This window comes from Struthio camelus, chromosome 5 (genome assembly GCF_040807025.1).
Source record: "Struthio camelus isolate bStrCam1 chromosome 5, bStrCam1.hap1, whole genome shotgun sequence".
NCBI classification, from domain to species: domain Eukaryota; kingdom Metazoa; phylum Chordata; class Aves; order Struthioniformes; family Struthionidae; genus Struthio; species Struthio camelus.
This window is the reverse complement of record NC_090946.1, coordinates 83,010,231-83,037,369: the sequence shown is the minus strand read 5'-3', so window position 1 is coordinate 83,037,369 and position 27,139 is coordinate 83,010,231. Positions and strand designations below refer to the sequence as shown.

The window sequence follows — 27,139 nt, the reverse complement described above, 5'->3', positions numbered from 1 at the left end:
GGGCCAGCCAATTTAAAGACAGAAGATACTTCAAAATCGAAATGGAAGACTGTTCTCGTTCCCTAATTTGCTCAGTTGTTGTTTAAATAATAATTGCTGGGCCTAAGTTTCTTTGTGGGAGCAGGAAAAGCGGGTGAGGTTACACTTATAGAAAACAATCTTCCTGTGCTTTTATATTTTGAAATTACAAGTGTCTAATTATCAGTGGAGTCACAGAGCAAATCAGTGTTCACAGATGTGCACGTCCTGGTCTGTTGCCCTGCAGGTATTACGGTCGAAAGATGCTCTTCAGTATGATGACTCATCCTGATTTTGATAAAATGCTTGAAAAGTATGTGCCAGCCAAGGATTTGCCTTACGTTAAGGAGTCTGTTAGCAATCTACGTCAAAAGGTATGTGGAAGAAAGCTCTTGTTGAACAGGTGAGAAATATAAACTTGTACTAGTAGCTGTTAGGTACAGACAATGCACCTACAGGGAATGGGAAAGGCACGTTCAGAGGATTGCAAGTAATCAAGTGACTGCCACGTAGCAAGTTGCTGTTTATTAGCTGTATGCCCCTACCCCTTGCAAATATGCTCAATCAACTGTACTTTGCTATTATACTTTGCATGGCTGTCAGATTTGCCTTTAAAGAGTCTCAAGCCGTGCAGAACAGTACCAGCCATGCTAATAAATGCTTTCATCTTCATGCAGGGTCTGGGGGAGATGCCATTAGATACACCCTCAGCAAAAGGAAGACGTTCTCATACCAGCAGCGTTGGACATTCAAGGTCATCATCTACTTCCAGAGACGCTCTCAACATCACTGAGAGGTAACGATCGTACTGAGTGTTTTATCCTGTTAGTAACTGACCTCCAAGGGAATAGCCTCACCACAAGAAAAGACTGTATAAGCATTCACAACGAATTTCTGAAAAGTAAATATACCTGAGGAAAAGGGTGAAACTTGACATTTCCCAGATAAATGCTTTTTAAATAAGATAATTGCTAATATTAAAGCTGCTTTGTGCATTTTAAAGCTAATTTGTTGCATATGAAAATACACACAGTACATAAGCACTTGGAATTCACAGTTGACCCATGCCACTATCAGGTCAAGATGTTGCCATTCGGACTGTCTATAGAAGCAACATGCCTGGTGGTAGCTGCAGCGTACTTGAGAAATCAGATTATCTATTTGTGTGCTTACCTGGACAACTAAGGAATCCATTCGATTTTAACTGGGATGCTGATGATCCTAGAACACACTATCTTTGGTTTCCTGATTTGTTTTCTATTGAACTGGAAAAAACCCAAAAAAACCTGTATCCAAGAACACAGAGTGTGTAGGGGCTGTGACTAGCTCCAGGTTTAAGATGATGCATCTCTTCAGGAACAGATTTCTGTCACGCATCTCTACTATTCAGGATAATAATCAAGTCTAGACTTGATGGTGTATTTCTACTTTGGTATGTAAAGCTGGGTGTCCGTTTCCATGTAAGAGATGCTCCTTACTGCATTCTGCCTGAGGCCCTCATATCTTTGATTCAGGTAGTTTTAGCGGCCTATGATACACTGGAAGGACAGAAGATATTGATGCCAGGTTTTGTACTCACGGAGCTAACAGGCTTGAACTTGGAAGATGTAAGAAGATGCTTGTTTCATGCACCATCAAAGACTTCATTCATGCATTAGGAGTGAGTTAGGGAATCTGCCTGGACTGGTCTACAAATGCAAGATGCTAATCTGGACTTCACATAAACTGGAGTCAATAGGCTTCCCTTAGTCAGAAAGACTAAGTGGAAGAGATTCTCGGTCTGTTCAGTCAAGTTCCAGTGCTTGAAACTCTTCTTCACTTGTAACTTTTGAAACACTTTGAACTCTTGTTGTTTTTCACAGTGATGAAATTCATCTGGTGTCAATTACCAGTCAGATAGATTGTTCCTGCTTAGATCCTTAGCCTCATCATTACACTTTAATTGAACTTTAGTCTTCTCCTACTTCATGTCACCCTGAAGATACCTTCTTAATGGGTGCCTGCTTAGCCAGGAAAGGGATTCTGCTGCTCTTACGATTCTTTCCATGAATGTCTTATGAGATGAGATGCCGCAGAAAATTTGCCTGAAAGTTCTCTGTGAAGAGATGTTGAATTTCCATTTCAGCCATTCAGCTGACTCCCTGTTTCCCAAAATCTTGTTCTTCACTGGAAGAAAAAAGATGGTACATGCTGGATAGTTTCAGAGTTTCCTTTTATTACATGTAGAGAACCAAATGGTTTAGGGAGTCTCTTCCTGTGTTGTTGGCTAGTCTCAGAACGATTTCACAAATTATAGCTACTGGATAAGGTAGATAAGTTGTGTTTCTTCTACTGAACATTCAAGTGTATTTCACTAGATTTCAAGTCATGTCATCTGCCTGCTTCAGGAACATCCCAATATGAGGGGGAGGAATAACTGAAAATTTAGAACTGGAAGGTATATTGCTTAGGTGCCACTTAAACTGGGATCTGTATTGACAGTGCTTAGAGAAAAAACAATTAAACTACAGTAACTTTATTGTTTTGACTCGTCAGCATGATGTCAGAGTGAGGTAAGGTCACAGCTGTTCAAACCCTGCTGCTCTCATACAGGAACATAAGGAAGCACAGGGCTCATGCCTAGCTGAAGCTTATCTCATGTGGTCGGTATATATGCATTTAGAGTGGAATGTATATTGAGACTTAAGGAACAATTACTATTAGTTGTTCTTTTAAAATAACCATATTTAAAGTGTGAGACCTCCTTCGTCACGTGATTTTTCTCTATACTCTTGAGATCTACATTTCTACTGAAAGAGATCGTCTTAGATTAAACACTCCTGTTCCAGCTTGCTTATGTGTTCACTGAATAACTTACATTTTTCTTTTCAATAGAGAATCTGCAGAAACTCGTGAAATTCCAAGGAAAACAGCTCCTCATAATTCACTAGAAACTGCGGAATATGTTAAGGTCATTACAGATTTATTGAATGCAAAAGACTTCCGTGATCGAATAAATGGAATTAAGCAACTGTTATCAGATGCAGAGAACAATCAAGACCTTGTTGTTGCAAACATTGTGAAGGTAACTGTACAAAAACATTCTATTTCAACGGTCTTGAAAGTTCTGTCACAAAATATTCTGCTGAAGATCTTAGAATCTCTTTCAGTAAGCATGTCTGATTAACAGGAAAACCCTGAGGAACAGGTCAGTTATGCTTGAAGAGAGATAACATGAGGTACAAAGGTAGTTGGAAGTAAATAGGAGGAGCCTGAAAGCTTTCACTTAGACATAGGACTCATGGAACTGTTTCTGGAATACTGCGTGCACTTTCTTACAGCACTGCTGAGAAAAGACTAAAATCCTAGAACAGGTCACAAAAAGATGTGCAAGGAGAAAGCAAGCTCTGAAAAACTCTGAAACACAGGCAGTGGAAATTTCTGTCTGTATCTTTATGTAGGAGAAGGTGAGGAAGTGTCTTGATTGTGATAACAGCCTAAGGAACATGTTGTTTCTGATAGGAAAGGAGGTTCTTTAGAAGATGAATACTGCTATGAGAGCCAACAGTTGTAAACTAAGAATAGACAGATTGAAAGTAGAAACAAGATTGTATTTTAGCAGTGCAGTGTCTTTGCTTCGAAGCTATAAAATATTGCTGTGAAACCTTCCGGTTTTGCAGTGAAACTTTCCAGTTTCCAGTTATCCTACCTTTACGTAGGATACTGGAATGATTTTGAAATCTTTAAATTAAGATTGAATATCCTTCTAAAAGAGGTGAAGTTTAGAATTGTGGGCTTGATCTAGGAACTGTCAGGTGATACTCAAAGCATGAACAAATTGTAAGAAGTTCAGACTGGAGCTTTTCTGTGAGGATACCTGTTGGTTACGCCTCTGAAAGGCAAAAACAAACTTTGGCGTGTTACTGCGTGTCGTAGTGATACTTACGGATTATAAGAACAGAGTGATCTCACTGTGTGCTGCAGAAGACACCGAAACGAAACGTATGTCTCAAAGAGGCTATAAATGGACATTCTTTTTGCCCAATACAGTTATGTCTTGTTAAAAATACTTTTTTGCAGAAAATATTAGTCATATTGAACGCCACATATGGCTAGTGTACTTTTATTCTGTTGCATAGGAATGATTCAAATTCAGATGAAACTGGGTCCATCATACACAGAATAAAAATACCAAATGTCAGTTCACTTGCTAAAAAGAATAAATTCCCATTTTTTTTTTGCACGGAAGAGCTGTCTCTGGATAAGATGGACAACTAAAGTGTAACCATAAAGCAGGAAATGTAATATCCACCTCAAACATTAATTGTTAATTCAGATGAATGCTGTTTGGAATTTTTTTCAGATCTTCGATGCTTTTAAGTCGCGCTTACATGACTCCAACAGTAAAGTAAATCAGGTTGCTTTGGAGACGATGCACAAGATGATTCCATTGCTGAAAGACAATTTATCACCTGTGATCAACATGCTAATTCCTGCCATGGTAGACAACAACCTAAACTCCAAAAATCCAGGGATTTATGCAGCGGTCACTAATGTTATTCAGGCTCTTTGTCAACACTTAGGTAATTTCGTCACTGTTAATTTCAAAGGGTGTTAATTGCATTAATTAAATTTTAAATGTAAAGAGTTGCTCTTTAGAATAATTTCCACCTAGACATTGTATTCTGTAATAATTTTTTATTGTCACACTTCACAAAGATGACAGGTCATCTTACTGTTTCAGTGTTTTGCCAATCCAATAAAAAATACTGCTAGCTGGACTTGTCATAGGTCTGTAGGGGCTTTTGTGATATTTTCATAGTAGGTGTTTCATTTTTCAGAAGCATGTCAAACTGCTGAGTCTCTTAAGCAGGACAGAGAGCTGGATTCTTGCTGATTTGTATATGCCACACTAATTTCCTTCCTCAACTCTTTTGGCTTTGGAGCAGAACCTCAATAATTTTTTCAGTAAATGAAAATGCTCCATGCTGCCCGACTCTTGAGGAGGTTCAGGGTTGTTAAGAATAAGCCTTTATGCTTTTATGCTTTTATTAAATATACTGTTTTCTTGGAGTTACTGTATCGTAAGTAAGGTAATTATTATTTCCATTTACTGAAATTGTGATTATTTCTAGAGTGTTTAATTTTCTGCTTAGGGTTTTTAACATGTTTTCTTCTTTGAATTTAGACAACTATTTGCTTCTCCAGCCATTCTGCACGAAAGCCCAGTTTCTGAACGGAAAAGCAAAACAAGATATGACAGAAAAGCTTGCCGGTAAAGTTATATTTTGCTTTGCATGTTTGTTTATTTGTATGCCATCCTCATTAGGCAAATTCACTGTAGGACCATAGTGACAAGGCTGTAGCCTGCTGCACATCTGCCCTTCAGTCACAGTAGATTGCAGGCATTAATAATGCAGCAGTTTCAAATTCCAGCCCGTCCCAATGCAAATAGAAGCTGTTGCTGACAAAAGAAAAGATTACGATATGGTCAGATGCTCCCCTGCGCAAGCTGCAGAATTACCTGAAGTTTAGCACAGTTTTCATATAGAAAGGGGGAGAATTAGCTTTGCTTTAGAATGAGTTTCATTCTCTCAGTAACTGAATTTTTGTGCTGCATTGTGGCTTGGGTTCTGATATGCCTACTTCTGTCTTGCAGGCAAGCATTTGTTTTTTCTGTGCAGGGAGCCAAAGGAGTAGGGCTCGCTGAGGAGAGGAGTCTTGGTTACTTCCTTACTTGCTCCAGGTCATATTCCCTCTCATCATACGCACCCCTCCATACTGCTGTCAGGGAGAAAAGAATGGAATGACTGACTGATTTTTCTCAGGTTTCCCAGCAGAGAAAATATACTGTTCTCTAAGGCCACCTCCTACAAACTCTGAAATTTTACTTCTGTACCTGCTTGCTTTTCCCAGTTGGTCCTTCTCTCGTTATAAGGCTCTTGATATTAGTTACTGGTGCTCAGTTTTAAAGGAGACACAGCAGGCAAGCAGAGCTGCAGTCACCCCAAAAATGGCAGACTTCATAATCATGTTATTCCTAAACTGGTGCCAAAATTTTAAAGACAAATTAACTTATATATATAAGACAAATTTTAGTTAGAATTTGCATGCATGTTTTAATATTGGGGATTATTAACTTTAAATAATAGCAGAAGTGTTGAATTCTACTTCGATGTGAACAGGGATGTGCTTCTGGGAAATATGCATTAGCCAAACAGAGATTATAGGGTTTATTTTGATGGTAGGTCTATGTATAGTAGGAAATTTAACTACATGATTTACTGGACAGTCTGTTTTTGAAATATGCCTAAAGTTATTTTTACTTTCTGAATGCGCTAATCATCAGCCTCTAAACAGTTCATTTCTTTCTGGATGAGTTTGTAGTGGAAATATCAGAAGACTACATACATACACTTTCTACCGGAAAGGCGAATATTTGCCTGTAAATACTTAATTCATTACGTAATTGTCTAAGTAGGGAAAATATTCCGGCTTGTATATATTTATAATATAAGGCTATTTGGTTCCTTGAACTCAAATACACACCGTGAGGAATGAAGGTCCTTACGGTAATCCTATTTAAAAAAAAAAAAAAAAACCCTCAGAAAAATCTTTGTTTCACTTGCTTGTATTTTAATTTAATAGAGAATTGTAAATTCTAGGAGTACCAATGTTGCAGTATATTAAAGTCCTGAGAGAGGATAAAAGGGGTGGTATTTGTAGGGACGGTATCTTTTGTTAGACCACCAACGCTGTTGCAAAAACCAGACAAGCTTTTGTGCGTGGCATTCCTTCAATAGTTGCTTTGACATTCAAGTGCTTTTAAACGCCTCTCAACCTAGGGAATGACTTCTGCATTGTATTTAAAAATAGTCTCCAAATGCTGCCTGAAAACCTGTTCTCTGTCTTGCAGATCTTGTTACAGAGTTATACCCGCGGAAGCCTCATGCTGTGGAGCAAAAAGTTTTAGTTGTCCTTTGGCACCTCCTGGGAAACATGACAAACAGCGGCGCTTTGTCTGGAGCTGGAGGAAATATTCGGACGGCTACGGCTAAACTGTCTAAAGCACTTTTCGCACAAATGGGTCAAAGTCTGTTAATTCATGCTGCATCTCAGCCACCACACATCAAGAAGAGCTTAGAAGAATTCCTTGGGATAATAACCTAAAACGGCGACCTGTGTGCGTGTCGGTGCGTAGCTCCACGAGCGGATGGCCCCCCCCGGCAGACTGACAGCCGTTTGAAGACAAGCGGAACAAGGCTGGCGTTGCTTTCTCACAGTGCCTGCGTTTCTCGTGTAGAAAACCAGAACGGCGGTTCTGGGGGGAGCCCGCGGCGTCGGCGGGCCGCCTCGGGGCTCCCCGAGCGCCTGAGGAAGAGTCGGCCTGCTCATTTGCACTTTCCCCTAGAAATTACAGCACAGCACCCTGTTTGTAGTCACGGATGTCAGATTTGTAATGAATAATACACTTTTTAATCCTATAATCATGTTTTGACATGTTTTAACACTAAGCCTTACATCTGTTAAGTGGAAGAAAATCCTGCAGATGATTATAAAGAACGGGGTTTTGCGTGATGTTTGTGGAAAACATGTATTCTTTTTTCCCCCTTAACCCACCTCTGTACTCGTGCAGTGTTAGCTCGCTGCGGGGGGGCGGCTCTCCGGGGCGCCGCGCCCCCGCCGCCCCCGGTCCGCTACTCGTGTGGCAAAGGAACCGTTCGAGAATAAACGGATTTATTTCTGTAACGTGCGGCCGCCGCCTCCTTGCCTTTCCCGCCCGCGGGCTGTGTGTGAGGGGGGCGGTGGCGGAGGGGGGCGGCTACGCGCAGGCGCGGGGTGGTGGGGACGCTACGCGCAGGCGCGGGGCCGTGCGAGCGTGGCGCGCAGGCGCGGGGCGGTGTGGGGATACGCTACGCGCAGGCGCGGGGCGGCGGGTGAGAAGGGCGTTGCGCGCAGGCGCGGGGTGGCGGGAGACTCTACGCGCAAGCGCGGGGCCGTGGCGAGCGTTGCGCGCAGGCGCGGGGCGGCGGGGGAGGGCCGTGCGCGCAGGCGCGGGGCGGTGGCGAGCGTTGCGCGCAGGCGCGGTGCGCTCTTCCTGGGGCCTGGTGGTGGCGGCGGCGGCGGCGAGCGCACGGCGGGCGGATGGTGGCGAGCCCCGCGGCAGGTCGGGGAGGGGGGCGGCGGGCACCGGGGGCCGCAGGGGAGGGCGGCCGCGGCGGAGGGCGGCCGCGAGGGCCCGCCTGCCTCGGGGAGAGCGGCTCCTCCGCGCACAAAGAGGCCTCCCGCGGCCGCGGCCTCCCCGCTGGCAAGGCGCGGGCCGGCCGTGAGGCGGCCGGCGGGGGGGAGGGGGGCGCCGTGAGGCGGCCGGCCGGCCTAGATGTTTGCTGATGAATGCGTTTACACTTAAAAACGGCTGTAGCACGTGCGTGATGAGCAGCTAATTGAAACAGGGCAAATAATAAGTGCCCGGTGATCTGAGGAATGCAGTTACCCGATGCGCATGTTGGCTTGTTTAAGTTTAGCGGTATAAAAAATTCTAGAATTAAGTTAGTCTGTTACGAGGCTGGCTGTGCCATAGGTGCTTCAACTTCCTGCCTGTTAGCTCAGCAGCAACGTGGATAGGCTTGTGTTTGTGTACCGCATGGGGTAGATCCTGCTTGCGGCTTTAAAAGTTGGATATAACCTTCTGTTATGGTGAGAATTTGGAATATGAGTGTTCCGATCTGAGACGTTTTAGGATACGTTTAATTGGAAGCTGTCAAACAGATTTTAGGTCCCGTTTGAAAGGTACGTAGTATGTGCGTGCGTAGAGGTGATCAAATACCACCTTATTCCCTTTTGTTGTTTTTGTTTTTTTAATCTGAGGACATAGTAGCTGGTAGATTGGGGGCTTTTTGCTTTTGTTTTTTTTTTTTTTAAGCTGAATTACATCTTTTGAATCATCCAGAAAGGGAGAATGTTTGGCCTATCTCAGAATAATTTTAGGTTATAAATTACTGCATGTTTGAGTATATTTGTTTTAGTTTTCTCTAAAGTTTAAGCCGTAAATATCCAGGGCTGCTATTTTACATAACCTACTCTTCTGCCTAGATTTTATAAGGGTTATATAGATAAGCTGTGAATGATAGTAACCGTTGTTAGTAGTGCAGATCTGTTCTGTACCCTGCACTGGGAAAAGCATAGTAATACTGCCTTGTTATTTAATTTTCCAGCTTGCAAAGGGTGTTTATTAATGAACTCAATACTGGAGATGCATCTTCTAAATTCATCAAAGAAACTGGCTTTTGGTGCTGTTATTTTTGTTATGTATTTATTTTATTTTTAGAATAGGCTAAGATATGAGCATGAACTGTTCATAAACAGATGAGCAGTTACTTTACGAGCTTATGAAGTGCTTACCTTATAAAAGGGAAAGAAATTGTATAAATATGATTGTCAGGTGATATAAAAAATGGGGAATCGAAATTATTACTTTAAAAAGACAATTATTAAAGCACTTGCAAAATAGAACTTGTATAGCATATGTTGGTCATGGGGACCTTTTTACACTGTTGTGAAGTTATTTGACTTGATGAGCCATTATAAAAATATCAGCTGTTGTCTCATATTTTGAAGCTCCTGAAGTGTAGGAGTTGGTCTTTTTCATAGGCTGAAGCGTGTTTCCTTTCTGTCTAGATTTTTTTTCTCCCCACAATTTGATTGTTGATATTTCTATGTATTTGTTGAAATGAAAGCAAAAATTTTTGTTTGTCCTCTTTACAGGCTTTTGACTGTCATGAATTCCAGAGATGTAAATTGTGGGGGGATTTGGGGAGAGGACCGGTTGTTGTTGTTTTGTCTTGCTTAGTTGAAATAGAAAGGTTAGCTGCCCTCTTCTCGTAGGAGAGCCTAAGAGTAACAGGAGAGACAAGTGCTACTGTGCATTTGAGGATAATAGTCTTATATAAACAACTGAACTTGACGTTTTGCTTTCAGAATATAGTCACGGTTAAGAGCTGTTGTATTCTAGATGTATTTTATTGTAAAACTGATTATTACAATACTTACTACAGTAAGAAATTGCTGTGATATGGTGTTACAAATATGATAGAGATGCAATGGAAGCTTACAGATCATTGCATAAAACTGTGGGACTGTTAAAAGTATGCTAGACGTTATTTATAACTTGACATAGCTAATCTGCAAGCCCACCAGTGGTGGTGAGACCTAGTCCCAGATACTTTTTATGTGAACCTTTGCTGCATCCTGTAGGTAGGTTATGAAGTCCACCTTTGTATGCCAGTCTGATGCTAGAGTGAATCTACAGCCTCATTAAAAGAATGGATATTGAATATGAGTATGAAGAGGAAGAGTTATCCAAGGTGGAGAGAGCTAACAAGAAGTGAATTTTGAATGTTGTTTGGTAGTTCCATCAAGACTTACAGCTGTATTATGCTTGTAAGACTGTGGTAGGGAGAGAGAAAACCCCTGCTGCTCGTATAGTTGGTACACTGCAATACCTAAAAAAAAAATTAGTCATGGTGAAAGAACCTTGTTGTTTGTGACAGAAAGAGTAGACAGTTCCTTCTAGGGCTCATTCGTATTCATGAGACTGAAGAAGCTGCAAGAACTGTGGGAAAGAGGTAGTGTTGTGAATTTTTATATGGATAGCCTCCCAATTGTGAAGAGGGAACGATAGAAATCGCGTTACCTAGGGTCAGTTAATCATTAGGATCTAGCTTGGATTTAGAGAAAGTTGAGTTTAGTATCCTTACACAGGCTTCAGGCACTGAAGGCTAAGACGAGTTGGGGCTGAGCGCTGGTTAGCAACGCAGCACGCAGCCAAGCTGCGCCAGACTAGAATCTGTGGAGGCCGGTAGGGCTGGGCAGCTGCATTTAGCAGGAAGATCAAAAAGAAGAGTAGGAGAAATTTGGAGTCTATCCTGAGGGGCAGGAGGAAACATCTGTCATGTCATTTTGTGTGGAAGCAAGTGCCTACGTGTTAGGGGCTAGCGTAAACTTTTTGGCGGCCCTCTGATGCTGACTGGCTTGTGTCGACATAGTTAATATGGACTGAGAGTACTGCGGAGAGTAATTTTCTTTGTAAGGTTATTGTTTAAGCTAGTTCAGCTAAGCATTGAGGATATATTTTAACATATGGGTTCACTTTTATACCTTGATAGCTGCTAATGATAATTATTTAGAAGATTCACAAGGATGTATGTATTTTAAAATTTATGGTTGCTACTGACTTTTTTTATAATTGTGAAGGAGGCTCATGAGTGAGGCAGATCTAACTGCTGAAAGTTTGTGATGAAATACATGCAGGGATGCTTGAGGCGCTAGGGAGATTCTTGAATGGTTGAAAGCTGGGAAACAAATTGTGCTCAATGCTTAACCTTGTTTGTTTAATCTAATTTTAGAACAATCCGTTTAGACTCATTTATCTAGTGGAATGTTTGATTGTTTAGCTAAAAGCCCTATTTTTCTGACAGTTTTAGGCTTTTCTGAACCTTTCAAACTTAGAACAATACAAAGATTAATATGAATTCACTGCTGTTAATGTAACAAGACTGGATGCCTCTGACAATCTAAAGCTGTTTACTTGTAGTTTGGCACATGTACTCTTTGCAGCCCTCAGAGGCAATGGGCAACTTTTTGATTTAAGTGATGTTTAACTATTAGGAATAGGTGCTCCCTCCCCCAGTTGAATAATTTCAGCTCTTTAAAGCCTTTTTCTCTTAGTACTGTAGTTGAATTAACGTCTACACCGGCTGATAATTTTGAAATAACAGCCAAATTCTTCTTGAATACTTGAATATTGAATCTTTTCTTCTTTCTTTCTTTCTTTCTTTCTTTTTTTTTTTTTTTTCCCCCGTGCAGGATATAGTACTACAAAACAGCTTTAACCTCAGCTATGCAGAACTCGGATAATACAGAGGAGGAGAAGACTGTGAGCAATGACAATACAGACGATGGCACAGAGGCGGCAGCAGAAGAGCAGCATATGGACTTCAGTACAGAAATTATGAGTGTAACAGAGATGGAACAATCACCTGATAGTTCCCCTGACTTGAATGAAGAAAATACACAAGAGAGTGAAATTCCGAATATTGAAAGTTTACAGACGACAGATATTGAGGCTTGCTTCCCTCCAGATTATGAGAAGTTTTGGAAAGTAGTAGAAGAAAATCCCCAGGATTTCACAGGATGGGTATATCTACTACAGTATGTAGAGCAAGAGGTTAGTTTGTACCTCCTTTTTACCCTCAACCTTCCAGAAATAAACAGTCAAAACCAAACTAAGTCATGGATATTCCAGTAACAAATCTCCAGCCTTACATCAGGCTGTCATGGATACAATTTTGAGACAGTAGCCCTTACCAGTTGTGTCATCAGCACAGCTCACAAAATAAAAACAATATTTAAGACAAAGTCAAAACAATAATTGTTTTGAAGGCATTAATACTGTGAAGTTTTTGACTGTTTAAAAAAAATTTGTTCCAGTTTGTAAAAGCAAATCTGTCCAGTTGGGCTTTTATGCTTAGATTATAATCCATCTGGGAAAAACACAGTTAATACTTTCCCATTGTTAGAGATGATGTTTTGCGCTTAGATTTTTTTGTTAGTAAATAATCAGCTGTAACTCAAACATAAGATTCTCGCTGGCTTTTAAAAATGTAGTTGTTTTTACAAGTTGAGAATACTTGTGTTTTTGTTTTCCATGAGCTGCATAGAAGTTTCACTGTTGTGGAACTCTGAATTGGCCGTTGGATTCACTTAAAGGATTTCAAATAAAGATTCAAGGCCTGGGGTATAACTGCGCCTGCAAGTTGGAGGCTAGGAGTTCAGCCAGCTAGTTCAGATGCTCAAGATTCTTTCTTATTTGTACTTGGGCACGTTCAAAATAACTTCAAGCACATTCGACAAATTTTGAGTAGTATCATCGTTTTCTATTTTTAATCAGAATAAGCATGGGCTACACGGCTTGCCACGTGTTAGTTTCATTTGGTCCTTAATTACATATATAAAAGCAGACAAAAGCCGATGGCTTTTTGCATGAGATGTATTTAAGCTGTGGAACTCCTTGCTGCAGAATATGTCAATATAGAAGTTTACATGGGTTTTCAACAAACAGCAGGACAAATTTATGGAAAAAAACGTGGACACTTATAACGTAACATCTTTATTCTGTCTGAGAGAGTCCCTGAGCTGCAAATTTTGTGACTAGGAAAGTTTTCTGAGGGAGCTTCTCTGTATTTTTGTCTCGCTCTTATGCCTCTGGTAGTCATCTGTTATTGGTTGCTCTTTGAGACAGTTTGCTGGGTAAGATGGACCTTTGGTCTAGCTGCACCATCATTCTTTGAGAAGAAAGCTAGCTCTTTGTTTTGTTCTTTAAACTGCCCATTGAAACGATTCATTACCTTTTACTGTGTATTTCTTATAGAACCATTTACCGGCTGCCAGGAAAGCATTTGACAAGTTTTTTACACATTATCCATATTGCTATGGATACTGGAAAAAGTATGCAGACCTTGAAAAGCGACATGACAACATTAAACAATCTGATGAGGTATGTAGGTAGATGGATGTAGCTATTGCCATTGGTCCTGTTAGCCAAATAATGACTAGCCTACTACAAGTCATTTGGCTGCCAGACCCTACCGTATATGGTCAGATTTATAGGGATTTTGTTTGCACTTGTCACTTCTGTGGCATTTGTAGCTAATGTTTTTTCTCTTTGTTGGCAGGTGCGTTAAACCTCTACAGTTTGTCAAGCTTTGCAGTGCAAGCCTCTGTATTACACTGCAGCTTAACAAGTAGGGCAGGGCTTTTCTGTCACTTACATTTATTACTCATTTTCAAAGCAATATAGTTGGTTTTGCTGGTCACAATTGCTACATCTTATTGCATTTTTGGTCAGACGCTGTCAATGATGCTCTAATGGGTCTGTGCCCTATGGTCTGTACCCCAAAGCCTGCCCACACAACCTGGTCAGAATGCAGGGACCGCTGCGCTTTGAAGATCAAGACTCTGCACGTGGAGATCAGAACATTGCCATGTTCTATCCAACCTCCACCCAAATGGTAATGGTAGATTATTTAAACAAAATTCCAGTAATTAGTATTTCTAAGGTTCACCGGATAACACAGTGTTGCCTCTCTATTAGGACACCATTAAGTATTTGAGGTACAGTTCCTGTTCTCTTCATAGGTTTATCGCAGAGGGCTTCAGGCAATTCCTCTTAGTGTTGATCTTTGGATACATTATATAAACTTCTTAAAAGAGACCTTGGACCCTGCTGATCCTGAAACTAACAATACTGTAAGAGGGTGAGTTGAAAGTAAACTAAGTGATACAAGAAACACACGCAATTACATAACAGTGTAATCAGATGGTTAGGTATAAGCTAAAGGGCAATCTGATAGCAGCCCGCAGTTACTTTAAGGGCTTTTAAGAAACGATGGAGCCAATTCTACTAAACAGAGGTAGACAATACAATGGGAGATTCAGACTAAACAGTAGGAAATACTCGGTTAAGCACTAGGCTGGTAGTGCAGCGCTGGAACAGGTTACCCAGCGAAATCTGGGAATTTCCTTTCTTGGAGATTTTTAAGATACGGCCAGAGCATGTCTGACCTCACCTGTTGCTGGTGATGGTCCTGGTTTGAGTAAGAGGTTGGACTGAAGTTTGACATGAAACTCTAACTGAACTAAATCAAAGCACCTTCTAGCTGCGTGATTAATGTATCGTTTTTGTCTGGTAAACAACTAAAGCAGTTGTTTGAAAAGCTTCTTTACAGGGATTTGTTAAGCCCTAAAGGTTGTATGTTTTCATAGTGTCTTTCACTCCTGCGTATGGCTTTTTGTATTATCCTTACTCCCTTTGCTTTGATAGTGCTGGGCCGGGGGGGACAGTGCAAACCTTCTGAATTTCTAGAGATCCTGCTTTAGATATCTAGAAAATATTTTGAGGAATTTAAATACTGAACTCGAGTGTCTGCTGCCACATTGAGAAACAACTGTGAAATTATTTCACTTTTCAGAGCCTACGAACATGCAGTCTTAGCTGCTGGGACAGATTTCCGTTCTGACAGGCTGTGGGAAATGTATATAAACTGGGAAAATGAACAGGGGAACCTAAAGGAAGTTACGTCCATATATGATCGTATCCTTGGAATTCCTACACAGCTCTACAGCCATCACTTCCAGAGGTAAAGAGGAAATAAAGCTTTAATTAATTTTGCGAATTTTTAAAGCACGCTTTTACCTATTTGTTTAACATGTAAAAATGTTCACTCAGAACAATAACTTGAAATATCTACTCAAGCCAGTAATAATCATGTTTCTGTTACAGAAGTGGATTTGTCCACAAATGCACTGTGTTGCTGCAGGATTGCCTGAAAATGCAAACCAGATGATAGGGTTTACTAACCTTTTTTTTAAGGTATTAAAACATATTTTAGGAAATTTATTTTTAGAAAAAAATCACAAATTTTGCTGTGGAATAAAAGGTGGCCTTGGAATTGTCAGGCGAGAGGATGTCTTTGAAAAAGCTGAATGAACAGCTTTTGCACTTTACATCCTGCTGTAGTGCTCACTTGTAGTGAAACGTTCGTTGAACTTCAAAACTGACTGACTAAAGAGAAATGCTTGGTAAAGTTTTAAACAGTAAAATTCTGTGTTAATATGGGCAGGATAAGAAGAACTGGAAGCACGAGTTAAATTATGCAGTAGCCTTCCTGTTACTTTATTTCCAAAACCACAAATCTGCAGAAATTATCTTCTAAAATTAATCTTATCTTTGACTGTCAATTTCGCATAGCAAACGATCAGTATGCACTACTGAAATTCATCGTCCTTTAATTTCTTATTGAAAAATGTGAAGCTTCTGAACATCTGACAAAGTAGAAGTTGCATTTTTGTGCTTATGTTGTCGGAAGTTGCATCTTCAGTATTGTTCTAGACTAATACAGAACCCCACCAGGATTTATTATTGTGCTCTGGTCATGCAGAGTATTTACTAAATATAAAGCAGAAATTTGTGTTGATTTGTTTCTCGCTATTCTTAGATTTAAAGAACATGTGCAGAACAACTTGCCCCGAGACCTTCTGTCTTCTGAGCAGTTTATTCAGCTTCGCAGAGAACTGGCTTCTGTAAATGGCCATAGCGGAGAGGATGCACCACCTGGAGATGATCTACCCTCTGGGACTGAAGATATAACTGACCCTGCTAAGGTACATATGTAGAGGATGCGCCTCAGCACTTCTTGCCTATTTTGCTGCTCAAAGAAGAGTTTATTTGCAGAAAATATAGTATATTTGTAGCTGAGATGTTTCCATGGTTCTCCTGCATATTACTGATTGCTCTTTGGCTTGTATGATTACTGCTTTTGTCCGTAGAACATACCTTTCCAGCACTTCAAAGGTACCAAAGAAATGGAGTTCAAACACGAAAGAAATAGCATGCAAAACTTTTGGAATAAATATTAACCATTCCAGATTAACAGATTAAGAACTGTGGTCCAAGAAGGCCCTTCATCAGTAGGGTGTGTGTAGATTCACAGGCTTCGAAGGCTTGTGAAAACTTGGAGCCGTCCAAAAGAATTGGTAACTGTGAAAATATGCAGTAACCAAGTTTGGCTTGGATCCAAATTCATCTTGAATCTAAATCAACTTTAAGATAAGACCAAGATGTCACGTAGAAAACCCATTCAGTTGTGTTGCATTAACGGTAAAGGCACCGTCAGGGCAGTATCCCTCACTCCTTCCAGCTGTACTGCAGTCTGTACTACTTATGCTTTTTTAATTTACGCATTTTACTGTCATCATGAAGTGCATTTACGAAGCTGATAAATTTTCTGCCTGTGTTACATTTTTAAAAACTATTTTGTAGCTAATCACAGAAATAGAAAACATGAGGCACAGAATCATTGAGATTCATCAAGAAATGTTCAATCACAATGAACACGAAGTCAGTAAGAGGTGGACATTTGAAGAAGGGGTAAGTTTGTGTATTTTTTTGTAAGGCAGCACGCATTAGAGTCTTGAACCTAAGACTGGGAGTTCTGAGTAACGGTTAAAGCTTTACGATCTAAACTTTGGGGGCTTTGAACAAAGATCCAGGTTCCTTGTGAAAAGGCAACTTGTGAGGTGAGCTCTCTCATCTGAGGATTTAAAAATCTTCACGCGATATTTGGAGAGAGGCAAGGTCGTGCAACAATACCTTTTATTAAGCAACTTTTAAATATATATGCACAAAATGCTGTGTAAGATATCCCAGAGGCATAAAGCAGTGCCCTTACAGAATCAGTAAGGGGAGGAAGGCAATGCTGATCCAAAAGGTAAGCCTATCCTAAAAGGACAATGCAGAGATTTGTATGCATGCGTGTATATTGTTGCATTATAGATTCTTACATCTGAAATCAGTTGGCGTTTGCATTTTCCAGTTTTCCATAAGCGACAGTCATAACATCCAGCTCCTACATATAACGTAGTAATTGATTTATCATTTGATCAAGGCAAATATAAAACTTTTTCCATGTAGAATTAAGTTCAGTTACTGTTGAAAAAGAAGCTTGAGCTTTTAATTCTCAACTGACTTTTCTGGCAAACGTAATATTGCATGATATTCTTCTTGCCTTAAATTTACTTTGTTTTCGAGGAGTACCTGGTGTGGGAGAGAGGGGACAGGTCTTCAGAGATGCCTAAATGTTGTACATAAAGCCAGAACTCTATTCTATTTCTTACTGCACTTTGTTAGAGTAGGCCTGACACCTTATAAGCCAAAGGAATTCAAAAACATGGTACATGGCCAGCATTGGTACCATAGACTAGTAGTACATAGTGTAACTCATAGTCTAACTTTTCTTGATATATAACAGCCCAAAGAACTGTTAGCAGTTCTACACGTTGCAGGAGCATTCTTGCGTCAGATAATTACCCCAGGAGGAAGTAAAGCATACAAAGTATGACCCTACAGGATGAGAGGGCTCAAATAGGCTGATGGGTAGTACAAAATGGTTATGTGAGTAAAGCCATTCTTGGTTCAGGAAACCCTTAAACTTCAGCAATTTCTAGCTTGGGATAACGATAAAACCGTGGACGTGTACTTGTTGCAGAAAACGTATCGGAAAAGGTATCCACTATTGCTGATTGACAGAAACAATACCTGCTCTACCAAGAGAGTATGGCTGCTCAGTAGATACCAACATGTTGGATGTTTAAGGAGTATGGAATGTAAAGTTAAACATGTCTTTACAATGGACAGAAAATAAGTAGATATATGGCAGATGCCAGACGTAAGTAACGGTGGCCACTTAGACCTGCTTTACTACTACTTTAGCAGCAACAATATACCTGTGAATTTATCAAAACGGAGGCGAAAAAAAATTGGGTTCCATAACAGAATTCGGTGAGGAGCATGAAGGAGGGATGATGGGCTTTAAATTTCAAGTGGCCATGAAGCATTGCCTGTTACTCCTTAATTATTACCGTAACTTCTTTTGACGCTTACGCGGATATTTCTGAGATGGAGTTGCAGTACAAGAAAGAAATAATCGGGTAGATTAAAGATGGAGAGAGAGAAAAAGCAAAAGAGCTCTGGAGGGATGCTTTATTATATTTAGTTCAGAGCAATTTCTGCAATTTTCTCATCTGGTCTCTGTCCCATACAACTTCTCTTGTCGTCAGCGTTAAAAAGGCAATCTTGCCAGCTATTGAATAATCAACTTGAAGAAAATATTTACTATGAAGTTCAGTTAAATGCTCTGTCTTTCCTTCCCATGATTCTCAACACGATTTTAAACTTAATTTGGAGGATGTGTGTTAGTACAACAGTAAGTACTTTAGTTGGCTGTATATATGTATGTGGACAATATTAATTGTTGTTTGCAATTTCTTGGTTGTCATGTTGTTGCAACTGCAGATTTGCAAGGGAAGAACCGTTTGCATTGAGTTCTTTCTCGAATTCTGTAAATGCTTTTACTCAAAGGTTTTCGACAGAAACTAGCTTGAAACGTAATTGGCCCTAACATTTCTTCGGCAGTAGTTGAATAACCCCATGTGGCTTGTTTGAATAGATGATAAAGTGTTATTCTGAAGTCTGGTCTAAAAAAAAAAATGGTGTTATTTGAGTGGTGTGTGGTTGATTTTATTTTTTTAATCCAACCTGGTGTTATACTTCTTAGTCATGCATTGCCATACTATGACTCTTGCAGATAAAGAGGCCTTACTTCCATGTAAAACCTCTGGAGAAAGCTCAGCTGAAAAATTGGAAAGAATACTTAGAATTTGAGATAGAAAACGGAACTCATGAACGGGTTGTGGTCCTCTTTGAAAGATGTGTTATTTCATGTGCCCTCTATGAGGACTTCTGGATTAAGGTAAGGGAAGTAGTTTACCAATGGTCTCTTACTGATTGCATACATTGATCTAGTGACTAACCTTTTGTACTCTTGCTGAATGTTGTTCATATATAACTATATCTGTTGCATTAGGAGATGGTCTGCTTGCAACCAGATTTGACTGCTGCATATGCCAACTTCGTTGCCTCTCTACGTCCTTCCTTACAGAAACTAGTCTAGTGGTTCAATAAAGGTGCTGAATGGGTTTAAACAAAAGAATTTTATCGTTCTGTCATGTATTTAAAGACCAAAGATTAGCTATAAAATTATACAATCTCTGCTCTGTTTTCAACTATAGTATGCCAAATACATGGAGAATCATAGTATTGAAGGAGTGAGGCATGTCTACAGCAGGGCTTGCACAATACATCTTCCTAAGAAACCAATGGTTCACATGCTGTGGGCTGCCTTTGAGGAACAGCAGGGTAAGTACAAAGTTGTTTTTTCCTGGGAAGGGTTCTGTCTTAAATAAGCTGTTGGATGTGTCGTATTTCAAAGCATCTTCACTGGTATTCTAGGTAACATCAATGAAGCAAGAAGAATCTTGAAAACATTTGAAGAGTTTATTCTAGGACTAGCAATGGTTCGCTTGCGAAGAGTAAGTTTAGAACGCAGACATGGAAACATGGAAGAAGCTGAACACCTCCTTCAAGATGCTATTAGGAATGCCAGATCAATTAGTGAAGCGTCGTTTTATGCCATCAAATTAGCTCGACATCTCTTCAAAGTACAGAAAAATCTCCCAAAGGCAAGAGAAGTGCTGTCAGAAGCCATAGAAAATGACCCCGTATGTGTTTCCTTATTGCTGTATAAAAACAGACTCATGGTATTTTTTTCTTTTTCTGAACCATATTTTTAAATACGGCAACAATGATGACAGATGTTCTAACTGTATGTAATGTTTCATTACTACGTGGAGACACTAGTCCCTCTAAACTGATGTTGCCAAATTTGTGGCTTGCAAATCTACAAGTTTACAACTTCTAAATCTTTTCTCATCAGATGCGCAGTGCACTTCATACTCTTTATTGTTTCCCCTTCTAGAAACTGAAACAATATAAGAATGTTTGCATTTCAAGGCCAACAAAATGAATAATGTAGGCGGTATTCTTGAATCACTTTGTATAGCCACAGAAATATTTGCCCCTTCAAATCTTAATATTAAACTGTAATACCTGTTTTTGTAATATTAGATCGCTTTTTATTTGTTTATGAAACAAACCAGGTCAAAGATGACCAATACAGAGAGAAGATCTTTGTATTGACTATTCCATAGCATATATTTATGATGCAAAAGTTTTGGTGTATATAGTATTATGTAGTGTTAAATATATAACATGACAGGTGTACAACTTGCCATACAAGCATTTTTCTTCCCCCCACAGGAAAATACAAAACTTTATCTCAACTTACTTGAAATGGAGTACAGTGGAGATCTCAAGCAAAATGAAGAAAACATCTTGAGCTGTTTTGATAAAGCTGTCCATGGCGCCTTGTCTATAAAAATGAGGATTACATTTTCTCAGCGAAAAGTAGAATTTCTTGAAGATTTTGGTTCTGATGTAAACCAGTAAGATTTAATATGGGCAATGGCCATATTAAGGTCACCAAAAGATGTGCTTGTAAAAGTGATGGGGAAGAGGTTGGGCATCCATTAACTTTTTTTCTTTGTGCGCTAAATTCTCTTAACAGATAGGTGCCGGAACCACATCCTCTTTTTTTTTTTTTTTTTTTTTTTTAAAGGAAGCTTTTTTCAGAAAATTAATCTCCTTTTCTCTGAAATACCTAACACTTTATAGAGCAAAGCTGTCAACCTTAGCAAGTGAAAATTGTAAGAAGAGGTTAAGGGCATGAAGGAGGGTGTCCTTCAAAGAGGAAGTGAAGCGTTTTGTGACAGAGATACAATTTTATTCTTCAATAACCTCGGAATTGCTGCTTGAGTTCCCAAAATCCCATCACCTTTGTTAGCGTGTCTAAACATTAAAAAGAAAATGCTTTTATGCAGTAGGTTCACATACCGGAAGTGCAACTTCTTAATTAAATACCGGACATGCTTTTTTCCCCTTAATTCTCTATGGTAAAATAAGCCCTTGTTTTTATTTACATTTTACAGCTAACTTGCTTGGGAAGACTAGCCATAAGTTAGTTTTTCATGCTTTGTATGTTTTTAGGAATAGCTGTCCATAATTTCTGCTGACTCTTAGCATACGAGCTTGCATGGCAGCGAAGCGTGCAACTTTGGGATCATAAACAGACCAAACAAAATGTAGTTTTAAGTTCCCAAGTAATCTAGAGGATAGAACTAAGTATTCACTTAAAATAAGACTCTAAATAAATACTTACTCTACTTATTCGAATAAGTATTCAGTTTTCATTTGTTACTTTGTAAATTGCAATATGCAGCAGATAAAAGTAATCTAGATACTTGTTTAAATTTTGGTTAGGAAGTGCCACTATTATTGATATATCAATAATAATATGGCTGCATTGAATTCACCATGCTATTTGGGAAAAGGCTGTAGGTAGTACTTCAGAATTGTTTTAATTTTGTGTAATACTGATTCTTGCTATTTGAATAAATGTGTATTCTGAACATCAGTGCTGCTCTGGGCAGTATCAACAGCTAGCCTACATAATGCAATCATTGTTGGGAGGAGCAGCTGTATCGCAAGCAAGTCTTAAAAAATTTATTCATAAACTAAATTTATGAAACAACTGCATTAAGTAAGCTAAAAGTTTAGCAAGTTAGGGATTTCTTAGCTAGCGTTTCTGATAACATTCATTTTTATGCAGTGTGGAATCTCCCTTCAAACTAATGGTGTTTTTCTGGCTTTCTTATCTTCATGATGGATCACTCTGATTTTGATGAAACTTTTAATTTGATTATAATTAAGTTTAATTTAAAATGTTTCCGTTATTGCAGTTTGCAATAGATACATGAGCTACCATTTTAAAATGTATTTAAAATTTTTACGTGGAAATTGTGAGCAAAAGTTTAATTTTGTTTCCTTTAGGCTTTTGGATGCGTATGATGAACATCAGGCGCTTCTACAGGAGCAGGACTCTTTAAAAAGGAAAGCAGAGAACGGGTAGGAAGTCTGTTCACCTGAAAATTTAAACTAACCCAATAGGTTACACAGTATTGGTAGTGGGAACATGTGTTATACTGAACTATATCTGATACAAAGGATTTTGGAAATGCTTTAAAAATAGTTCAGAGAATGATCATCAGAGACTGTTTTTTAGGACCTGTGAAATGGAGAGTTACGCTTTCCTATTTCTTATAGCATTTGAATCTCAACGGTTCTTAAAATTACTGGGATCTGTATTCGCTACGTGTAAAAACAAGAATCATTAAACGCGTCTCACTTACAGCGGTCCAGTAACTTTTTTGTCTCTGACTTAAAGCTTTGAAGTAAGTTAAGTGCCATTATCAAATATGTAAAAAAGGAAAAGCTGTTAGAACTTGAATCAGTTGCAGTTCTGTAAGCCGACTCTGTCTATTCCAGCCATAGAAATAACTGCATTTTTAAGTCTCATACTTCTTTTATGGTTTATGTGTAGGAGGTTTTAAGGTATGCCAGATTGTTAAGGGTGTTTAAAACTATGAGCCAGAAATAGTTCGTATACAGACAATTTGTGCTTTAGAATAGACTAGCAGAATGCGTAGGAGGATGGAGCTGAAATAGAAATGAAGACTTTCAAATGTGGAGTTTTAATTCATACAAAGAAAGACACTGCTTTAAATTACCCCAAATTCAGCAAGTAAAACTGTCTGAACTGTTTTTAGACAACAGCTGGAATTGCCCACTAGGAGTGGGCAATAAACCTCTCTCTAATCTTAACTGTACAGTTATCACAATAGAGGGGCACTGTGGCTGCAACTGATTAAAAAGCCAACCCAGTCTCCTTGTACATACATACATTGAACAGAGCAGCAGTTCAGTCTTCATCTTCCAGAAGTCCTGTAAAATATCCATATATGCAACTGGTTAAATCTAAAACAAGAAATACTTGGACTAATGGCTCCTTAGGAAATTGCTTCTGGAAACTTAACATAGGCAAATTTGCTTTTCTTCAGTCATCTGGGAGTGATTATTTAGGCAACTTTTATTCTGTCTGATACCTGAACAGGCATGGCCTTAGACGCTTAGGCATGGCCAGCACTTACATCCATGCTTCTAGTTACCACTACAAGGACATCACTTTTTTTTAAATCACTGAAAAGTATACCCCAGGTAGGGGTATACAACTGGCTTAAATATTTGGAAACAGACTTACTGGAGAAAATAACATTTTTAAATTATGTATCACAGAAACATTAAATAATACTGCCAAAAAGTAACAGTCTCTGAGCAGAAGCTTGATGTTTGATGTCTAGGTTTAAGAACCATAATAATTTAAAAAGCAGACCATTGTTCTGAAGCACCGTATACAGTCTTTCTCTAAATCAAATCCTGTTTTCCTGTTTGGACGGGTCACCCACCGATTTTGCAAATATTACTTATTTTTGTGTAGTAAGTGTAATGTATAAAGAAAATTTTAGAATTTAAGATACTGTTTACAAGCATATTTTAACTTTGCAGATCAGAGGAGCCAGATGAAAAAAAAATGCACCCAGATGACCCAAGTTTGGCATCAGCACAGATGATGGATGGAGACATGCAAGTCAATCAGGCAGCATACAACTATAATGCCTGGTATCAGGTAGGTATGCTTTGATTGCTTCTTCTGACGTGTTTGCTGAATATATGCAAATTATTGTTTTCTCAGCGACTTTCTTCAGTCTGTGGCCGAGTGTCAGCTGGCAACGAAAGCTTGCGATAAATTTTATAGCTCCTTCTTCCTTTTGTGTAAATTTATATCTTTGTAAGGCGGAGAAAAATTAGGAGATTATGTGGCAGGCTCTTCTCTTTGTGTAAAAGGAAGTGTAACAGCAATTAAGGGCATTCCTGGCTAAGGGTAATAGACCTGTTTTGTGCTGAAACTTTTTTGCCCAGGGAAGTCACCTTGGGATGCCAATTTACTAAGTGTTTTCATAGTTATTTTTTCAGAGTATTACTGCTTGTCACATCAGTGTGGATTCTATTGCAGTAGTGCATGATAACATGCAAGATCAATCTGTTAAACAGCTTGTCTGTTTGAGGCTATTCTTGCATGCTATTTCATTTTGTCTTTTATAGGGGCATAAAGGGGCATAAAGACTGAATCAGTAATACAAGCATTTCCTTCAGTAACGTAAGAGGTTTCCTCCTCGCTTGAGGTAGCGAGGGCTCCGACACATGCTCTGCTTGCTTCTAGAGGGACAGTCCATTTCGGTATTCTGACTTGAACAAGGGACAGGTCATAAAGTCTGAGCTTCAACATCTGTCCTTTCTGTGTGAGATTAATACTACCAAACGTGGGCCCTGCTGGTGCCCCCTCAGCTGGGATGAGTCGTGTAGTGTGGGCTGGGAATGCTTTTCTTGTTGGTTGTGAGTTGTAGTGTTCAACTGAAACGCTTGCTGAAGCAGTTGAGGAAAGCTTTTGTTCAGGCTGTAAGGAGCTAGGGATCAGATCTCGTCAGGCAAACGAGAACAGTGGCTGCAGATATGACATAAGCGCACAGCTCTATAACCCTGTTTTGGAGGTGTCCGTGTCACAGAGAAATGTTCCTTCCGAAGCCAGGCAGTGCAAGGTGTCTCGCCCAACCTGGGGAACTCTACTCAGTATTAGGCCACAGAGGCATGCGAGCAGTAAAATTACACGGTTTATAAAGATCTTAGTCCTGTGGTTGAAATGCCTTTCCCACATTTCAAAATCTGCTTTAGGATAGCAGACATTGTGGAAACTCTGAGAGGTTGGAGACCTTTGTCCGCAACACACCTGAGAACATTATGCTGCTAAATGCCAACCTAAGTGAGACAATTGGGGCTGCAACTGGTGGCCATAAAGCCATCTCCCAAGCCTAAAATATACTGATGGTCTCTGCTAGCTGCAAGCCAATAGATTTGAAGGGGGAGTAGTGTTACGGCACTACGAGACTCTACCTTCCTCTCCCATCTGGTGGGGTTTGCCGTAATACGGAGCATGAAGCTAGGACACAGACTCTCCCATAGATGCAATATTCCTGTTTTCATTACTTTCTGATCATTCCCTTCCCTCTTCCTCTTGTGAGATTCTGTTGAATGTGGAAGTGACAAGGAGCTGTAGATTAGGTACCAAAGGGAGAATCTGAGGAACGAGATCGAACCTCTGACCAACCATATGTGAAGGCTCCTCAGGTGTGTTTTTTTTTTTTTTTTTGAAGCAGCTACAAACATTGCAGGCAGCAATACCGGCTGCTGCACTGACTCGTGTTTAAAAAAATCTGATTGCTGACTTGTGACTGAATTGGGTGCCAATTTTGCTTCAGTAACAAAATTGATTTTCAGAGGATCTTGTAAGGTTTTTCAGAGTTTCTGCTAACCCACAGGCTTTGAATAGCATAGAAACACCCTCAATTGTTCTGCCCTTTATATCACATTGAGGTCATGGAACATGAGTATTCTGACTTACCTCATAACATTTTTTTTTTTTCCTAGTACAACTACCAGAATGCATGGAATTATGGACAGTATTATCCTCCTCCTTGATCAGAAAGAAGAGTGAGTGAAGTTCATCGTGCAGTTTCAACAAAGATGGATTAAAAGATATATTTTTCTAAATTAGGGATGTGAAAGAACTGTTGTAATACCTGCTATTTGGTCTTTTGCATGTGAAATGAGCTGATGTTCACAGGGTATGTGTGAAGCAAGATTCGTGTGTTGGTAACTGATAAATGGTCTCTCTGTACACTGCTAGTTTACCATAAATGCATTTCTTTATTTCCCTGCACTAACTTATGGAGATATTATTTGAGGAAATTTTTTTTGCAGTTTCATAATGATTCCGTAGACTTAAAAATCAGTAAAGCTGTAGCTTTTTTTTTTTTTTTAAAAAGCATTTCTGATGACCAGTGTTAGCCACAATGGCTGCTACAGGAAACAAGCAGGTCAGGGAAGGCTGCCAGTTCACGAGCAAAGCTGTCCTTTCACCTGCTCTCCTCTCCAACCAAAAATTCATAACCTGCTTCGATCATGAAATCTTTTCCCACACCCCGGTGAGCAAAGCCCAGACCACTGTTTATATTGTCATGATTGAAACTCTTCAGATGAAGATGGCAGCCTTTGTAAGCTGTGATATGTATTTTCTATTTTATGTGGGGGTCAAAAATTAAAATGCAGTGCAAAATGATGTTGCATTCTTTTTTAAAAGCACAAACTGTGTTTGGGATGGATTTTTGTATCTAGAGTTTTTCATGTACACAGTGTGAGCAAACTTTTTTCATTTTGATCAAAGTGATCATTCTCATTTTCGTAATAAAAGCAAGGAATTCAGTAGTTCTTTGAGCTTTCTTGGATTTTCTCATTCAAGCTAAGAGTAAGAATTTCAGATTCTCAATTCAACAACTGTTCAAACTAACTTGTGTTTGTGTCTGTGCTCTAGAAACAGCTCATGACAGCCATGAGCATGTCCATTCTAAAATGTCGTTGAAGGATAATTTTAGTAGCACCTGACCTGAAGGGTTTTTTCTTAATTTGAGCAATGCTTAGCATATTAATGTCAATTTTTTTCTTCACTTTTCCCTCTTTCACTCTTCAAATATTCTAAGTCTAATTAAAATTGTTGGGTTACTACTGTAGTAAAATTTAGCAGCTACACTGAAGCTAAAGCTGAAAAAGTGAATTACCAAA

At 39.4% G+C, this 27,139-nt stretch overlaps 2 protein-coding genes and 1 non-coding gene across 6 annotated transcripts in view; all 3 read left to right on the top strand.

The window, feature by feature from the left end:
- The window catches only part of TOGARAM1 (TOG array regulator of axonemal microtubules 1), a 43,659-nt gene extending 35,909 nt beyond the window's left edge, over positions 1–7,750 (top strand). Inside the window, exons 17-22 of the mRNA XM_068947651.1 lie at positions 266–392; positions 696–814; positions 2,893–3,082; positions 4,361–4,580; positions 5,186–5,272; positions 6,914–7,750. Coding sequence (XP_068803752.1) covers positions 266–392; positions 696–814; positions 2,893–3,082; positions 4,361–4,580; positions 5,186–5,272; positions 6,914–7,167 — 997 coding nt within the window. The 3' untranslated portion in view covers positions 7,168–7,750. The remainder of the gene's footprint in view (positions 1–265; positions 393–695; positions 815–2,892; positions 3,083–4,360; positions 4,581–5,185; positions 5,273–6,913) is intronic.
- Positions 7,751–8,014: 264 nt separating this feature from the next.
- On the top strand, positions 8,015–26,789 carry PRPF39 (pre-mRNA processing factor 39). Of its 4 annotated transcripts, none has more exons than XM_068947626.1 (15): positions 8,026–8,164; positions 11,863–12,223; positions 13,427–13,552; positions 13,731–14,066; positions 14,194–14,312; positions 15,027–15,194; positions 16,053–16,218; positions 16,877–16,984; positions 19,200–19,364; positions 19,684–19,810; positions 19,904–20,172; positions 20,771–20,955; positions 22,400–22,474; positions 23,972–24,092; positions 25,949–26,789. In XM_068947626.1, the coding sequence occupies exons 4-15, from the start codon at positions 13,980–13,982 to the stop codon at positions 25,997–25,999; spliced, it is 1,641 nt and encodes a 546-aa protein (XP_068803727.1). In that variant the 5' UTR covers positions 8,026–8,164; positions 11,863–12,223; positions 13,427–13,552; positions 13,731–13,979; the 3' UTR covers positions 26,000–26,789. The 4 variants fall into 4 exon arrangements, with proteins under 4 accessions (XP_068803726.1, XP_068803727.1, XP_068803728.1 ...); XM_068947627.1 differs by having other exon boundaries at positions 8,098–8,164; positions 13,904–14,066; XM_068947625.1 differs by lacking the exon at positions 13,731–14,066 and having other exon boundaries at positions 8,015–8,164.
- Positions 20,248–20,333, top strand: LOC138067575 (small nucleolar RNA SNORD127). The gene has a single exon (XR_011141758.1). It is a non-coding gene; the product is annotated as a small nucleolar RNA SNORD127 (small nucleolar RNA).
- Positions 26,790–27,139: the final 350 nt, after the last annotated feature.

What these genes read in the sequence shown, in the direction of transcription:
- PRPF39 (XM_068947625.1), top strand. Translation starts at nt 11,897, where the DNA reads ATGCAGAACTCGGATAATACAGAGGAGGAGAAGACTGTGAGCAATGAC. An exon ending in GGTGGACATTTGAAGAAGGG is followed by an intron (nt 16,985 to 19,199) that starts GTAAGTTTGTGT and finishes TGACTCTTGCAG; the next exon opens with ATAAAGAGGCCTTACTTCCA. An exon ending in ATGAGGACTTCTGGATTAAG is followed by an intron (nt 19,365 to 19,683) that starts GTAAGGGAAGTA and finishes TTTCAACTATAG; the next exon opens with TATGCCAAATACATGGAGAA.